Genomic DNA, 18731 nt, shown 5'->3' on the forward strand with positions numbered 1-18731 from the left:
TCTGACAGCTGTAGCTATGCGCTATCTAGAAATATATATACACACACACACACACACACACACACACACACACACAACATGGAAATAAAACAGGTGAGTTCACATTCTGTCCCTTTGCCAACGGGCACATCTCAAAAAAAGAGAGAAACATATGCACAAACCAGGCAGAAGTGATGAGTGGGATGAGCCTGGATCTTGAGGAGAAGGCTGTGTGTGTGTGTGTGTGTGTGTGTGTGTTTAAGTGTGCGCGCGACGCTTACAAGGCACAGCTCTAGCCAGAGGATCCGTGTAACATAAAGGGAAAAATAAAATACGCAAAGGTAGCAGATGTCAAGCCAAAGAGTTCCAGCAGCGGGACAAGGCACCAAAGCGTGTGTGTGTGTGTGTGTGTGTGTGTGTGTGTGTGTGTGTGTGTGTGTGTGTGCGTGCGCGCGCGCGCGAGCGCGAGAAAGAGAGGCAGACAAAAACAGAAAATAATATCAATTTGTACACATTTAGCTGCTCTGACAGTTAGCGTCCTTAGAGAACCTGTTATGTGCAACATGAAATGCAGGTTTGAGACACAGACAGCGGCGATACAAGTGATCGAAATATGATCAAATAAACACGGCAACAAACACACACGAGCGCTACCAGTCCGGGAGGCACTGTCCTTTACGGCACACGCGCCCTTGTGAATTAGCCCGCGGAGCTCAAAACGGCACTGCACCGCTAAACCTACGTAGGAAAAAGAAAATTCATACGTTTGAGATTAGCCTCTATCTTGTTTGTCTGCCATTTCAGTTAAAGAACATTTATCGTGTGGAAGAACCTATAGTTCAAGTTTCCTACGTAGCTTCTGTACCATTTCAGAGGTGGAGAGTGATATTTATATTGTTTTTTTTTTTTGTTTTTTTTTTTGTTCCTTTCTTTCACATTGTGAATCACTGGGACAAAAATACTGACGGCTAAACCGAATTCAGTCAATAGTCGAAAGCGTAAAAACCAGGAAACACACAGTTAATCACTTTCAACCTGTGAGTTAGTGCCACAATCGTCAAGCTAATAGAAGGGGAGGCGCGTCGAGATGTCTCAGGAAATGAACCAGGTTTCATGCGCGTACGTCGCTACTTGACTAAATTCTATCTTAAATCCAATGAAACCCAGCAAAGACTCTTCAGTTGGTTCGAATTCGTTGGAGACCATGTGCTTTTAGGACGGGCTAAATGTGTAATTATTAATTATTAAATTTCAACTTGTTAAAAATGCAGATTTAGTTACATTTTGTGTACCTAATCCTATGTTAGAAGATACTGTCTGTATTGGGGCTGGTGAGTGTTATAATGGCAAGTCATGAAACTAAATATGAAAAAATAATCTATTGTAATAGTGTTCATTTCTGAGGAAGCTAACAAACTAAAAAAAAATGTTTTCAACCCAAGAGAGGAAATACTGACTAAAAATAGTGGCAATTTTTTTTGGGAGATTTCTCCTTCAACCTATAAGTGGTTCATTACTTTTCACTTTTGGAGTAAGTGTTTCCCCATTCCTGAAATGAAGTATGACTTTACTTGGACTACTGTATGTCAGAATAGCCTCTGACTGACACTGATGTCACAGTTCATATACTGTGTGGTTCAGAAGGGCTGACACTCGCTACAACTCAAGAGGCTCCAAATGTTCCACAGTTGCACTGGAACCTTGAGGTTTTTTTTTGTAGGACAAACCTGCAGCTTCAGCGCAAAACAAAACACTCTGAATTTCAGTGGCTTGTACGTTCTGTTTTTCCATTAACTTTAGAGTCTAGCAGCACTTTCTGAATTGATGTTTGTGTACAAGTGATGGATGCAAATTGCTGATCAAATGCTCATTAAAGATCAAACCAAAGTGTAACTCAGAGCTTAACTCGAGATAGGAAACATCGTCATAGTGGAGATAAAAACAGGGAATACAGTTAATGTAGGTCCCAAGTCTGTGGTTAGTGTTTAATAATGAAGCCGACGGCTGAAAAATTCCACAGGTTGGACGCTCGGGCCCGAGTGCAGGTCTGTGAAAGAAAAACGAGCACAGCGCGGTTGCTTTTCTCCCAACAAAAGCCGGTGAGTTTGCTGCGCATCAACAGTTCAAATCCAGTTTCAGCCATTCCAGACTCTGAAAAAGCAAGATGAGGCTGAACCAAAGGCCATCGTAAAGTTTTTGGGGTTTTTTTTCTCGACGACTGGCCCTTGATTGCGCAAAATCCAAGTCAAGCTTTTTGTTCCTTCTCGCCTGCTGCCTCGGTTGCTGGTTGCTCCCTCGGGTCAAAGTCAAACAAACACTGCCAACCTAGTGAAGGTAAAACAGGGTCTTCAGCTCAGTCAGGTTTCCTTCACAGATGGAAACAGAATGCTGACGTGCTAAACATGTGTTAGCCATCGCTGTGCTCTTTCTTCTCTGGTCAGTAGAATTTAAGTTGGTTGAGCTAATTGTCGTACGACGCCTCCATCCGTCTCAGTTTCCTCCTACTCAACTTCCCGTGCTCAGCAGTTCCTCGCTGGTCTTCCGGCGGTGCTGCTACATTTGGTCTGTTACACATAATGCTCCCGATAGGGCAGCAAGGGACCTTCGCAGCCAAAACCAGCAGCTTAATCCGAAGGGAGACCTACAAGGAAGTGATATGATGGCGATGATGGGCAAGAGGGAAATCGAAGTTCTGACTTAAAGGTGTAAAGCGAATTCGCCTGTCCAGACTGCAGTATAGTGCGGAGAAAGATCAGCAAAATTCCTCATTTGCACGTTGGAGTGTTCCTTCTGTCATAGCTCTAACTAGCATTGTTGAGTATTCTTCACTGACTGTTTTGAGTCTCTGAAGTAGGCCTAAATGTAGTTTATTCCTCTTTCTCGAGTCCTCTTTGTCAGTGGACTCAAACCTGAGTCCTGAGTGGCAAAGAACCTCATTTGCTGCAATGTCACTGCCATTTTTTGTTTGTTTGTTTTTCGTTTGGAGTGAAACCCAAACTGGGGCTGACATTGTGAGAAAATGAGAGTAATTCACACAGTGCAGACCACCACCACCACTGTTGAAGAACTGAAACAAGCAGGTAAACCCGCTGCTTATTTCCCGGGGAACACGGTGATTTTGCCAGCTTGAGCCAGCCGCTGGATGATCTGGGCCTCGTAGTCGGCGTCGTGGACTCCAGTCTTCCTGAACTCTCCAGAGTAACGGTTCTGCTCCCAGTAGTGGTGCCAGTTTCCCCGGCTGTCGGCCCCAAAACCAAAGACGTTCACCTGGAGAAGGTGTGGTAGAGTTGGAGAGGGTTGTGTTTTGTGATATGTGTATACATGCATATCTATTTGTATATGTATATATATATATCTATCTATAAACATACATTTTATATATTTTATATGTTCACGTGCTTGTGTCAACTGACTGACCTCATCGCACACGTGGAGGGCAAAGAACAGCACCAGCATGCCAGTGGAAGGGTAGCGTCCGTGGTGTCGGGTCCAGTGGTCGTGGATGTATTTGAAGAATGCTGGGTTGAATACCTGGACCTGGTGGAGGACAGAGGATTTTAACCAAGGTAACCCAACACTCAGACCAAACCGTACAAAGTGACGTACGGTTGATTTTCTGAACATCTTTACTATTTATTAGCTCCAGGATCAGTGACAGTCCTTTAGCGGCTGTTAACAGTTCTTCATTTGTGTGTGTGTGTGTGTGTGTGTGTGTGTGTGTGTGTGTGTGTGTGTGTGTGTGTGTGTAACTCCACTTAGAGCAACAATAACGATGATTAATAATAAGTTGATAACTTTGAACAGAATGTCTATCTTTTAAATACAAAGGTAACAAGCACGTTTTTTTTTTTCCCAATGTAAGAAGTAGAAAGTACAGATACGGATATTTGTGCAGGGAGTAAAAGTGAAAAGTTGTCACAAAAAGAAATACTCAATACTCTCTTACGCACCCTTTGTAATGAGCTCAAACTGACACTGCATAGAAAATACTCCGAGAAAGATGATACGTTTGAGCTTCAACGTGTCACGTTGATTTGCACTAAACCTTAAATTCAGGCTATCAAAATGGAAATTTAACAGACAGTGACCCTAATTCCAGGCCTTCTTCCCGAAATACAGCCATGTAAAACTGCTGTCAACCAAATGAATTGAAAATTTAATGTCCGCCTTCACGCGACGCTCATAGCAATCAGGGCTTAAACTGAACTTGTTGAACAATGTATGAGAAGTAAATCTGTATTGACACTGCGAAAAAAAAACTCCACGGCGAAGATATTTATTTTACATCTGTATAAGTTGATAGTATATTTAAGTGGAATGACAGTTTAAATAATTGACGAGGATTAGAGAGCAAGCGGAAGACGATTAAAACCAAAGGTTTTCTAATCTCACTGTAAGCCTTTGCCGTCGATGAGGAGGGGGGTGCGCCTGTTGGCAGGCTGGTACAAAAAAAAGTAATTGCAAAAAGCCATTAAAATCACACACCTTGTCTTTATCCACGCGCAGGAACTGCTTTACTGGAGCGTACGTGCTGAGGGGAGACAGAGAGAGGAAGTGATTATGCACATTCAATCAGCACTTTGTGCAATTGCTGCCGCCTCAACAAAATCCCCTGAATGATTGACACGTAGAGGCTCAGCGATGCTGTCCTCCGTTTGTGGGGATGCGTGAACGTGTGTGTGTGTGTGTGTGTGTGTGTGTCCTCACAATCTGATCTGGCCAGTGGACAGTGCGCTGGTGATCCAGACCAGATCAAGTGTTTTAAAGGGGACCAGGACGAAGCTGACGTTGGGCGCCAGGTTCTTGGCGCTCTCCGGGTACATGAAGTGGTGGGTGGTGTGACTGCCCGCGTCCTCCTCGTAGCCCACCGTGGGCGCCAGGTTTATCCTGGGAAAGAGAAGGAAAAGGCACAGAGCACAGAGCACGGCGAGAGTTACTCAATGGATTGTTTTTTTTGTTTTGTTTTTGGACGTGCAACATTTGTCGATGTTCGGTTCTCCTGAAAGCAGGAATACACAAGAAGTAAAAAATTACTGTAGTTTGGATTGTGGTCACTTTATAATCCACTTTATTTTTGGTATATTTATACATATATAGAAATACAATATATATACATATATATATTCATACTGTATACATATATATATATATATATATATATATATATATATATATATATATATATATATATATGTATATATGTATATATATATACACACGTTCTACCGGATGCACAGAAGTGCTCATAACTGTCGTAGGCAGCGATGCTATGCTGCGCTGCAGAAATCTGCACACCCAGCACGCTGTATATGTTGCTGTGCTTCACGCACAACAATAAATCCCAGCGATTTATCACTGCTGCATAAAGCCGCCAGGTTGAACTGATAGGATTTGCACGCCGTTAAATATAACGCACTATCTTTGCCGGACATACAATAAATCCCTCTGTTGTGACCTCGCAGCGAACAGATGAAAGCATTACAACGGTGAGATTAAATACAGCATAGGAACACACATCTGCTGCCTGCTTCTTATAGCCGTCCCGACTGGCTTTGACGTCCTAAAGCCACGTTTTTTTCTTCTTGTTGTCGACTGTCTTCTGGCTCACCTCATGACGTAGTTGTGCCCGTCTATGGTCTCCCCGTATCCGGCCCCGCGCAGGTTTCCAGAGTTGCCCACCACGGCGCAGCGCAGGCACCGTGCGGGGTCCCAAGAGCCATAAGGCGACCTTCCAGGAATCACCTGCAACACACGGCCACGTTTTCAGATTTAGAGTCAGAATACTTTACAATACTTCACAATAAAGCTCAGTTTGTGCTGCGCAGAATATGAAGTAGGACGCCGGCAAAAGTAGGAGACGTAAAAACGAAAAGAAAATCCTAACCTAAACCTAGACTCAGATTGTTAATATATTGATACTGATAGCAGTATGGCGCATCTGGTATAGCGATACCGAGATCGGGTATACTGATACCAGTATCGGGTATCGGTACCGATACCAATACTGGGGTTGAGTACTCGTAAAATACAAGCCGATACCGCGACACCGATACCAGTTGTATATTTATGTATATGATAATTTTGTTCAATTTGTGTTTGTACTGCAGTGAAACTTGTGACCCTGTTCTAGAAAAAACATGCTGAGGAATGTTGTTGAAATAACTAAACATCTGGGGGGGGAATTAAAGTAATTCTATAATGTGTTAAGGCCTTATGAAGTACTCAGTATTGGTATTGTGAATACTTGTAAGCAAGCAAGTACTCGTACTCTACTTGTTCTGTAAAAAAAAAAGTAGTATCGGGCGCATCCCTCTTGAAAACACACATGTTCACCGATCTCATTGCAAGAAACAGGCCAGTTTTACCCTGAGGGAGCCCGGCAGCGCTATCTAAACACGCAGCCAAGAAGAGTGAAAAATGATATGCAAATAGATTTCAAAAGCAATGAGCTGGGTCACTGACAGACCCATGAAGGCAGTCCTTCCCCTCAGCCTGCTCCCCCAGAGTGTCAAGCACTTGATGAGATTGATCTGAGAAAGGAGCAGCGTACAGTATGTGGAGGATGAATTCATAAGATGAGGTACCTGGAAGAGCTTGAGCAGAACCTGCTGGATGCTGTGCGGCTTGAACTGGGGCTGCAGCATCTGAGAAGCAAAAATAAAACAAAGACAGAGAGCAAGGCGCGCTTAGAGAGTTTCTTCATTCCACCACAGTTTCTCTCTGAGCACCTGCGTGTCTCTCTCTCTCTCTCTCTCTCTCTCTCTCTCTCTCACTCTCTCGGAACAACCTTCGTGCGCAGAGGTGCAGGTGGTGTGTTTGTGTGAGTTAGCAATTGTGTCCGTTGTGTCAGACTGACAGGATGGAGTTGGACGGGAGAAAAGACGTGGCCGAGAGCCAAAAACAGTTTGAATGAAAACAGATGGCAGGAGAGAAAGAGGACAGAAAGTTTCAAAAAGGTGGCTATCAATGAGATAGAATCAAAACTCGTATGTTTTTGTATGCACTATTCAACCAATATTTTCTGCATTTGTCAGACAATTTCTATCCAACATATGTCTCTTAGGTTTTATATGAATATGTGTGTGTGTGTGTGTGTGTGTGTGTGTGTGTGTGTATCTTATATACTGTCTACACGCTTCTCAAGTACATGAGAATACAAATGACATACCTGTTTGAATAAGGTATGTTTGTTTCTAACATTGTTCCATTTCATGATGCACTATATTGAACAGCTAAGACTAGCAAAGACCGTGTAATTGTAATTTCATTAGAATTCTGTATTTTTTTTTTACTTACCACCCACCAATAGTAGACATCGGAAGGCAGCTGAACGTTGTCTCTGGTCCAAACGGGCGAAATGTCCGGATCGTAGTTTTCGTCGAACCAGTCGGAGACGCCGGGGTCTCCGACGCAGCGGTGGCAGGCGCACGTCTTCTTCTGCGGGGCGTCGGGGGGCGACGATTTACGCGCGCCCACGTAGCTCGGAACCAGCTTCACCCTTCTGGACTCGTCCCAGCCCGGCGGCTCCAGGTAGTTCAAGCCCACGCCGCCTCGGAGCGAGGCGGAGAAGAAGAGCGAGGTGAGGAAGACGAGGACCAGGGAAGCGAGGACGACCCAGACTCTGCGGGAGCACCTCAACCTGCTCCCTTTGTCGCCCCCTCCTGGCCCGCCGGCTCCACCTCCGCACCCGCCCCCACCATCCAGGCAGGGCCGCTGCTCGGGGAGTCTGGAAGCTCCCCGGGTCAGACCTCCGCCCCAGGACCCCCAGCGCCTGTCCTGGTGTAGGGTGGAGGACGGGATGCGGCCCCCCCACGGCCATGTCCCCACCCCTAGGCCTGCCACCGTCCCCAGCCCACCACCACCACCACCACCACCTTCTCCCACCTGCAACAACCTAACAAGGACTGGTCAGCGCGGTGGTTGAGATGAGACCCCAGAAAGCACAACGTCATCCACTCGTTCACAAGTGGCGAACAAACACGCGTACACACAAACTCACTTTCTGCTGGATGCACACAAGAGCACGCAGCCACTGAATTAACCACCACTTAAGCTTGACTGCTTCCAAAGTCTCTTCTCAGTAAGACATGATCTCTTCCTGAGCTCCAGTCACACGCTCTGCTGTCTCCACCTTCCCATCACGGGTCTTCATTCTCCTCCGTCTTCAGTTAAAACTTTTTTCTGCTCTTCTCTTCTACCTCTCTTTTCAAATCACTGCCAGTCCTCGGAGCGGATGAAACAGCAGTCGCTCACCCCCCGTTTCCTCCTCCTCCTCCTCCTCCTCCTCTTTGGTCTTGCACGAAAAATGCTGAGCGCACACTGAAGCGATGTACAGCTGAGGACGACTCAGGGGCAAGTGGAGAGGCAACGAAAGGGAGGGAGGAGAAAGAAAATGCAAGGGAGGAGGAGGTGCAGCTGAAGGGCGGAGGTCGGGCTTAGAGAGGGTGCTCAAATCTCATCTCCTGCCACAAAAACTCGGCCAGATAATCTCCCTTCTTTGGGATTTCCCTCACTCCCGTTCCTGTTGTTCTCTCGATCCTGCATCACTTTCCTTTACGTTCTTTATCTTGAGGTCCCACCCTTCTCAGTCCATTGTCGGCATCCAGGTCCGGGCTTGTTATTTTCCGCAGAAAGCCACTCAGCGCGGTGAGCTCAAAAAGTTGGGGGAAAAAGTTCCAGTTTGCTCGCGGCCAATGCACCTCAAAAGAGGTTTGAGCCGAGTCGTGTCGCCGATTGTCTCTGTGTCCATTTTGGAGGAGGGGGATAAGGGGGGAAATAAAATCACTTCCAGTTTTCAAATCCGAAACGTCCCAAGCCGATTGCCCAAGCGCTCATTAGGTGGAGGGTTCAGTTCATCCGCTGACAAAGCCGCGCCAAGGAGCGGCGAGTGGAGCGTCGCGTTGTGGGTGTGACGGGAGAAAAAACACAAAACCAATCAGGTCCAAATCTCATCTTCTCTCCAGCTGGCTTTGCGAGGACAAGGGGAGGAAGGGCGGGGGCAGCATCTGTCCTGCAGCCCAGGGTGTGTGTGTGTGTGTGTGTGTGCACGGATGTGTGTGTGTGTCTGGAGATTGTATGTGTGTGTATGCTGCTGTTAAGCTTGGGTTACGGACCGTCTGCCTTCTGCACTAATTTAATTGTGGTGTCCGACTGCTGTATGTGTGCGTGGGTGTGTGTGTGTTTGTGAGTGTGCGCGAACACTGTGGGCGTATGTTTTGTAAGGCTGCTGGGCTTAAGGTGACTGCCGCTTTGCTCTAATCTTCCACACTGTAATCTGAGGGTACGACCCCGGCAGTGCCCACTTTATGCCGAGCGCTCTGCCTCGTCTGTGCTCATCTCATGCCCCCGCTCAACAAAGACGCTGATGCTTTTTGGCGGCGAGCGCTTCGCTCCGGGGCCACTCGGCCGCTTTACGCACATGCTTCACGCGCGCCCAGCGCGTCTGCCATCATGTTGTTTAGAGGAGTTCATCCGAGCCGAGCCGAGTCGTGGGAACAGGATCCCATTGGAAGAACTGTTGAGACAAAAGAGCAAGACAGGGAGGAGGGGGAGGGGGGGGGGGGCGTCATTCGTTTGACGTTAGACTTTGGCCATATTTACGATGCCGTTCGTTAGTTTGGGGTCAACCTGCTCTTTTCTGCATTGAACACGCGAAAAGTAGGTTTTAAAGAACCTAAGAAACCCTGACGCTTTTCTTTTTACTTTTTTACAAAGCTTAATTTTAGAAATGTTTAAATTAGGGCTGTCAGTCGATCAAAATTCTTAATCGCGATTAATCGCATTAGTGTCCTGAGTTAACTTGCAATTAATCGCAAATTAATTGCAAATTTTTGACCCTGCTCGAGAACTTAACAAGTTATTATTTGGGTTTCTTTAACTGTAGGAAAAATTGGAGAGGACAATAAAATTCCTGTGTGGAAATATTGGATTTTTATCTTTATTGAAACATTCCAAAACGATTACATACATACTTAGCGGCGCTTCCGCATCTTCTGTGAACCAGGTGTTAATCACGTATTTAAAAAAAAAATTGTGCTATTAAAAGGAGTTTGAGGTAACGCGTTATAGCAATAGTTTAAATGTTTTAAGCAATTTTAAGGCATTCAACTTCTGTAACGATGGCCGCATATTGCACACTTGATATTCATTCTCTAAAATCAAATTCCATTAGACATTTTAGGCACCAGCTGTCAAGGCCATACAGATGTGTTCAGCACATCCTTCCTGGTTTTGGTGCACTAGTAATGTTCATCGAGCATTACAGCATTAAATGCCTAATTAAGGGGGGGGGAAAACGTGACAAGGATATATATTTATACTGTTCATAGCGTTTTTCTTTTTCACAAATGGGTTACAAATAGGTTGTGCATGTGGACAAGGCCTTGTATTTAAAGTCCTGTTAATGTATTATGAATCTACTATTTTTTTTTCCATTTTTTTTAGGTTGGGCATTGTAATTATTCCTGACACAGACGACAGCTTTGGGACGGAGGGAGGTGGGGTGTTATTAAAATTCACCTGGGTTTATTAAATTCAAGTTTTTAGAGGTTAACATGAGTCATTGGAAACTTTCCTGATGGCAGATGAAAGGACCAATGACAGTTTCTCAGGAGTTCAAGGAAACCATGCAAAGAGTCACGGAGATAATTGTAGCAGATGTGAATTTGCATACAGGATAAGAGACACGAGTTCAAAAGAGCATCTTGTTCCTGGCACATGAAATATTAAAATAAATCAATGAGAAAAAAAAAAAAAGCAAGGGCATATGGCAGTGACGTAGCCAGGGACATTGTGGTGCGGGGCTCAAGGGAATATCCAAATAATGTTCACTTTAGTTCAAAATTGAACATAAAAGGTTCAAGGGTAACACTTGACCTGTTATGAATGTGCAAAAATGTCAAGAATCACAAGACGACATGCATCACAAGGTCTGTCACTGTGACATCATCATTTACCTTTAATTTATGCAGGCTTGTCTCATTGATATTAAGAATCCTTTTTTCATGAGAGACAGTAAAAAGTATTTGCAAACAAAGACGCAACAGAGGAGAGTATCACAAGCAGCAAAGGATTGCATTACAAGATGATTAAATCAAATCGTGGTCATTTTATTAGAACTTTTCCATACATCAAGCGTTAAATTGGAAAAGAAGTATTCCTTTAATCACTAGAAATAAAACATCTGTTCACATTAAAGCTCTCATCTCTCATGTGATTCTCTTTTTATTTATGCTCTTTTAGCTCTGGTGGTAACATCAATGCCGTGTTTCTTCAGAAGAAACAGAAATATTTTTAATTCATACTGGCATAGTTTGCATACAGCTTGTCAGATGAACGTTCCCTTTTCTCTGGAATCCAAAATATTTCCACAGCAGCACTTTATTACTGGGCAGACAGCGAATGTCTTGTATTGTCTTTTCTGTGGGTGTGTTTTCATTGTTTGAAGGTGGCACGCATGCACAGAAATGATCACACAAAACGTACTGTGTGAATTTCAAAATAAAAGCACGTCCTAAAAAAGGAGTCACTGAAACAAAGCAGGATTAACCCAAGCTTTCGTGGAGTTTAGACCAAATTGTGACCCTAACATCCTAGACTCATTAAAACAGACAAGGTGGTCTGATGGGAGGGAGCCGATGTTCACGTTTCGACAGCCAGTGTGCTATTCTGCTGCTCGTACACTTCTAGGCCTGAAAATGTAAAGTCTTATGTTATTGTTTCCAATCAGTTTTTCCACAATTCTCCTCTGACCTATAGCATAAAATCATTTTTCTACAGACAATTGTCACTCAAAATGTAGATTTTCTTTTCTCGATAATTCTTTCAATTCTATGCTTTTGAAATCCTTCTTGGCCATGAGGGAAAGAAACTCACATCAGAAGTGAATAAAGGCGTTATGTGCATGGCGGTGCAAGAAAAAAAAAAAAAGGCTAACCCAGTTAGCATGGAGTGACTATTAAAACTGTGGTCCCAAGGTATAAGATTAACCCCATTAAAGTACCCTCATTGCTGTCTTAATTACAAAGACTGGAAGCTTCATTTTCATCGTTTGATCGTATTTTAATGATATGTTTAACATGAAAATGAAAAATAAAAACTGGGGAGTCTCGAGACTCGATGAGTGGAGGAATTTCAGCATTAAACGTTAATTCATTTCAGCAAGGAAATGTTTAGAGCCAAGCAAAAAGAAAAAGTTTATTAAAAAAAATCTAAATTAAAAATCTGACTAGAACCGGCTTTGAAGTAAACAGAACATTCTACAATGAAAATCAGGAGAAAAAAAACAAACATATTGGCATCCATATCCAAGATTGGTTTGATTTTAGACTAACTGGTCTTTGGTGTCGATACCAGTCTTCCCAGTAAATAAATACGTTAATGTGTTCGACAAACCAAAGTAGTTTACAATAATAGGATCATGTGTGTGTGAGAATGTTTATGAGAGAGTTAAGTTACTGTAAGTAGTTTAAAATTATAGGATTAAGTGTGTGTTTCTGTGTGCACGTCTCCGTGTCTCTACGTGTGTGTGTGTGTGTGTGTGCGTGGTCTTGTGCAAAGTATTGTAGATGAGAGGCTCCATTATTGTTATTAACTAATAATTTCAGTTAGTATTTTTTCATTTTAATGTAGATTGCAATTGTCGTCATCTTTACCATTGAGAGGTGTCTGTTTTTCAGTATGAGTTGTTTTTTGAGAGTGTCAGAAGGGCAGGGAGAAAGAAAAGACTGCATGCACTAACATGACTGATAAACCAGCCACTTATATTAAAAAAAAAAGAGAAAAACAGGCAGAAGTGACACCTCTAGGACCACTCACTGGGCACTTTTGCCTTCAGAAGTGCCTTAACTCTTTGTGGCATACTGTCAGCAAGTCTTTGGAAACCTTCCTCTAAGATTTTGGTCCATATTGACATGATGGTGTCACGCAGTTGCGTGAGATTTGTCAGCTACACATCTAAGATGCAAAATACACCACGTCCCAAAAGTGCTCTATTTTCCCCCTCCTTTTCTACTCAGGGGAGGGGGTTAGAATGTATGGCCTGATCCGGTGGGGGGAGGGTTTAGTCGGATCAGACGTCCTTCCTGGTTCTGCCTCCCTCTGCTGAATTCCGCTTCCCTATCACGGACTTATACTTTCTATATGCTGCAAGAACAATCCACGAGCATACATTTAAGTCTATTCAACTGTTAGAATAATTTGAGGTATAATCAGAGAGTGCCGTTTATTTATATACCCGGCCCCTTTAAGTCGGTGTTATCAACAATGGATGAACCTCAGGACATGGGATGGAAGCTTTTAACGTTTCTAATCAGTTCTCAGTATTCTCACATTCCACATGCGGGTGTACATGGGATTTAAAGATCCTATTAGCAGCCGTGGTTAAGTGCTAAGTCTGTGATCTAATGTCCTGCGGTGCATGTTTGAATGACAGACTGCCCATGTGAATTTGTGTGACCTGCAGATTTGCTTTTTTCAGTTTGCTTTTTTTTTTTTTAGATTTTCATTTGTTTACACTTAATTTAGTTACTTGATAAAAATAAATATCTTAGCTAATTTGTTCTGAGCCCAGAAAAGTAGAAAAATTCCTACTATATTAGACAAAGTGCTGGTTACCAATTTTGAAGTTTATCAAAATGAATAATGAAAAAAAAAAAGTCCTTGTTTCAAAACCACTTCCACTACAATTGCCTTCTTGACAATAAAGAATAGGTTAAAGGTTCTGGCACGTTAAACTGGTCCTGAAACAATGGTGCAGAGATACTGCATGAAAGCCTTTTTTATTTTTAACAGTTAGAGGTTGAAGGTATAACACTTCTTGGCTTAGATCGTTAAGCTGTTGTAAGCATCTTGGTCTTCTTAAAGGATGGGATAATGTTATTGTTGGCAGGCAAACCAAGGCTTCCAATGTTCTTGGAATAATTACAAATATAGGCACTGATTAATGACAAACAGAGGTAGCTGCTCGCACATGGGAAGACGTTCCAAGCAAATTAGGTTGGGATCTGCATGTTTCTTCTAAGGTCAAATAGTATAGCAATAGTATACATTCAAATGCCTATTAACTACATGTTAAATAACCTCTACATTTTTTTGTATTTCCTTTTCACCCCAACTGCTCAAAGCAGATGAGCGCCCCCTGGAGTCTAGTTTTTTAATAAAACTAAACAAAACACTGTTTTTACAGCAGTTTTGTTTGTGTTGTCCAGCTCTTGGTGGGGCTGCATGGTTGCAGGAAACCTTGAAAAGCTTTTGCGGCCAACTGACCGTTTTTTAGCGGACACCCCCCCCCCCCACCCCCCCGGTGACCCTGAGTGCAGGAGGAAGCGGGTTTGAAGATGGATGGATGGATGTTCACAAGTTACTGCGTGCTGGAACGTAAGCTACACAAACTCCCTGGCCCCTACTGGGATCAACACGCGACAAGCATGTTGAATGTGAAGTGACTGATGATGTAGACACAACAGACTCTTAGAATCATGATTCACATTCCAGCAACACAAGTATATTGAGAGAAAAACACCTAATACAGAAGATGAACCAATTCAGTTGCACAGTAGTTTTGCGACTCCCTTAAAAACATTTTTGTGACAACACCAACTCTGTGCTCACCACTGCGTGTGCTTGACGTTGCTAGATAGTGACTAATTACCTCAGCCACTAGCATCTTCATGGTTAGTGGGGCAGTAAAGCTCCAATTTTCCATATTGTCACACCCAGTGAATATAACTGATTGCAGTTCAAGGTGTCTTAAACAGGCGCAGTTAGTGACTAAATAGTTGCAAAAAAAGAAGATATAAACAATGTACATTTCTATGGATTGCACACTTTTTTTTTTTAATATCGCACATAGAAAGAAGCTCAGTATCACATGTGAGTCGCTGCTCACACCAACCAGACTGGGCACACGGACGCATTGCATCTGATTCAAGCGGTATCTGATCTCTGGGTTGTACACCAAAAGCAACAGGGTGCGAGAAGAGCCGGATCAACCTTCACGAGAATTTTTATTTTTCATAACGTGCAGAGCTGGCCCCCTTGATCTTTCCTTTACAGCACTCGTATGGTATTGTCTCTTAGCAACACCTCCAGGCAAATCATTGAGGGGGAATAGAGGACGACGGAAAGAGATGAAGTGGGGGCTGAGATGACAGAACTGAGGGACGCAGAAAGAGCAAATGCGCCTATAATCTATGGAACGCACGAGAGGATGGCTGAGAGGGAAGTGGAGATATAGGGTGTGGATGTCTGGAGGGGAAAAGATGAGGGTGAGGGTAGAGAACACCATTTTCTTTCTTCAGGCAGTAAATGGTGTTTAAATGTCAGCCTCTCCGGCCAAGTTATCATTTTTATCTGGAACCAAAATGTCACAATGATATTCCTTTAATATACTGGCAACATGTGCTGGGGGATACTTGACAAAGAGTTTATAAAAAAAAATATATACAGGGAATCTTTAAAATAAAGCTTCAGCATATGGCCAAAGAGTTAAGAGCTGAAAAATGAGCTGAAGTTTCCTGGGTTGATGTTTTTTTGCTTGTTTGTTTGTTTTTTAAGAGGCCATGGCCTAACTTTTAACTTAATTGCCCCGGTTTTGAAGCATTTAACTCAACATGAAGTCGATTCTAGCTTTTCTGTGCTTTCAGAAGACATTGATTTTAAAGAGTTTGGGACCGAAAGGAACACGATTTTGGGGCCATTGTCACAGTGGAAAGCCTCACTGGAGCCTCGAGGCAGACTGACAGCAATCGTGGCTTCCAATGGTTTAAAACTGTTGACACAATTTTCTGCTTAATAACCTCATGTAACAACCAGATGTGCCAAAAATAGTTCAACGTTTAGTCTAATCAGACAGAGAAAAACATCAAACCTTCAGAGCTCAGTTTTATGCGCTATCTAATCCTCCTTGTGAATGTTAATCTATGTTGCCATCTTATCTGGACAATAAATCCCTTTTGAAAGCGATCTCCTTCAACAGCAGTTGATGATGGGGAAGGTCACAACAGACCTTCTCGTTGACTGCTTTCATCAAGTACGTACATTTTGCACTAACATTAAACATTTGACTCATTTTACTACAGTATGTTCCTGTGACGTTACATACAATCAGACATGATAAAGGAAAACTGCAGTAGTCTTGGAGCTACTCACCTCAAGATATTCTAAATTCCTTTAATGCAATGCAGGTATCTTTAAGGGAACATAAAATGAGTTATATCGAACTATGTCAGTGGTGCTTTTTTATTCTTTTCTTAACTTAGCCATTAACACGACCCTCTTCGATTAAATGTATTGTGTTTTAAATGTGTTCAAAGCCTCAATTTATTGCTATTCAATAAGTCATTATTTCAATATTATATATAGTGTTTCCCTGGAGGTTTATTATTATCAGACTGAGTCTGCAGCCCCCGCATGTCCACACATCTAGCTCTGTAAAGTAACTAATCATTTCACGGCATTGTACTAAACGTTGCATTCCTCTGCTGAAAATCCAACCTCCAACACATCGAAGCAAAACTCACCCGACGGTCGCCGTCACCAAGCAGCACAGAGGCTGGAGAAAAGAGGAGGAACGATGCGTTCCAACCTCAGCATCACTGAGCCCATAAACACGTCGGAGCAGACAGAAGTAGCAGATAAATAAGGCCGTCTGGGCTCACCTTGTCGCGTCGCTGGTACAGTATCAGAGCCGCGGGGGTGGGGGGGAGTCCTCTTCATACGTCGCCCGGGTCTGATGCTGACGCTCCGGCTGATTCCGTCCACATAACGGTTCCAAGTCGCCGAGCCGTGTGACCTGCCCGTAAAATGGTGTGATGGTTTCCCACCCCCTCCTGCTTCTCCAGAACGGTCTTTGTGCGTCTAGACTTCAGCCTCGCTTTGGTGTAACATATTATTAACTGACCCCAGACCACTGCATGTAAAATACATTAGCGTTGAAGCGATGGCTGTGTGCAGACCCCGTGGCTGCTAGGCTACATGGTGTCGGAGCTAAAAACCTGTTAATCAAGCCCGCTCAACAAGGAAAAAAAACTAAACAAAAACAAACAAAACACACACACACAAAAAAAAACGTTGGTTTTTCAGACGGCGCATCGCACGCCGGAGAGACCGCGCAGAGAGCTCTCAGGACGGTTCCAGGGAGGAGACGAAGGCGGCGTCGGTGGGTGTCGTGGTCACATCTGTCATGCTAAACAGCGGATACAACTTCCTGTAGGCCCTTTCACAATGTAAGCACTGCCAATACAATGGTTTATATTGTGTGTGTGTTTTGTCAGGTTTAGTGCTAAGAAAATACCAAGTGCTGAACGGAGCAAATCCAACTAAAACAAACTAAATTACCGGTGACTGTTGCATGCGCTGTAGAAAAAAAATTTGAATGTGTTGACAGACAAGGATGCAGAAAGAAACAAAAAAAGAAAATCCAGTAAGTATTTTTTGGGTGAAAATGACATGATGACAGGGGTTAGAGAAGAGTATCCACACTTATTTTACATTAGTTTAAAGAATGAATGTAACCAGAAGACCATCCCTGAACAAACATGTTCAACCTGAGGCAAGCCTGTTAGGAATTGGAAAGTCTCTGCAAATTGCAAACAATCATTAAAATTGGACAAAAACAAAGACTGTAAAAAGTGTGGTAATGATTTTCAGGTTCAAAATGTTCATAGTTTGGCTTTAAACAACATGAAAACATGTACTGATCTCAGTCAGTCAGTCAGTTAGTCAGCCACTCCGCTTACCCGGGGGCCAGGTCAGGGGGATAGCAGTCTTAGCAATGAAATGGTGTTAATTGTTTTTTTTCCCCCAACTTTTATCTATTTAACTATTTGAATTAAACAACATTGACAAACAATGAATCATTTTATTTATCCCACATTCGGGGGGGAAATTGTATGGTTATAACAGCATGTACAGAGCAAAGAGAAGGATTAAAAAGAGTCCGAAGAGTGAATTAGAAAGAATTAAAGAAGTAAAATATATTTACAAATTATTTACATATCAGTGTTTAAAAATACGTGTTTTATTGCACCTGTAGTGCAGTGGTTCTCAAACTTTCTCTGTCATGCCCCACCTTGGAGGAAGAAAAATGTTCATGCCTAGAAGCCCCAAATTTGATGTGGCTGTGTCTTGAGGGATCCCGATGAACCTGCAAGTGGTCCCATGTCTCTAGGACAAAGTTTTTTACCCCCATAGACTTGCATGGCATTAGGGTTAGCGATAAGGCTGGAATTAGGGTTAGGGTTAGGGTTACTGCTGGAATTAGGGTTAGGCTTTCGGGGTTCCTCATGGGCTAGAAGCCCCAAATTTTTCGGGGTTCCTCATGGGCTAGAAGCCCCAAATTTGACGTGGCTGTGTATTGAGGGATCCCGATGAACCTGCAAGTGGTCCCATGTCTCTAGGACAAAGTTTACTTTTGACCCCATAGACTTGCATGGCATTAGGGTTAGCGATAAGGCTGGAATTAGGGTTAGGGTTAGGGTTACTGCTGGAATTAGGGTTAGGGTTTCAGGGTTCCTCATGGGCTATAAGCCCCAAATTTGACGTGGATGTGTATTGAGAGATCCCGATGAACCTGCAAGTGATCCCATGTCTCTAGGACAAAGTTTACTTTTGATCCCATAGACTTGCATGGCATTAGGGCAGTGGTTCTCAAACTTTCTCCGTCATACCCCAACCTAGGAGGAAGAAACCCCCCCTGCAGGCAGGAATGACCTAAAAATTCAAATTGGATTATAGATCAAATATTTTTTGTT

The 18731-nt window shown here is 43.3% G+C and overlaps 1 protein-coding gene across 1 annotated transcript; it reads right to left on the reverse strand.

Annotated features, from left to right (window-relative positions):
- Positions 1–2913: 2913 nt before the first annotated feature.
- Positions 2914–8118, reverse strand: st3gal2 (ST3 beta-galactoside alpha-2,3-sialyltransferase 2). The gene is made up of 8 exons (XM_076042589.1): positions 8111–8118; positions 7276–7873; positions 6564–6623; positions 5588–5721; positions 4687–4866; positions 4465–4510; positions 3397–3516; positions 2914–3246 (listed from the first exon to the last, which is right to left on the reverse strand). Exons 1-8 carry the CDS (start codon positions 8116–8118, stop codon positions 3073–3075), a joined length of 1320 nt encoding a protein of 439 aa, XP_075898704.1. The 3' UTR covers positions 2914–3072.
- Positions 8119–18731: the final 10613 nt, after the last annotated feature.

Source organism: Nelusetta ayraudi, unplaced genomic scaffold (assembly GCF_046127955.1).
Source record: "Nelusetta ayraudi isolate G7.1 ecotype Tasmania unplaced genomic scaffold, CSIRO-AGI_Nayr_v1 ptg000071l, whole genome shotgun sequence".
Lineage (NCBI taxonomy): Eukaryota > Metazoa > Chordata > Actinopteri > Tetraodontiformes > Monacanthidae > Nelusetta > Nelusetta ayraudi.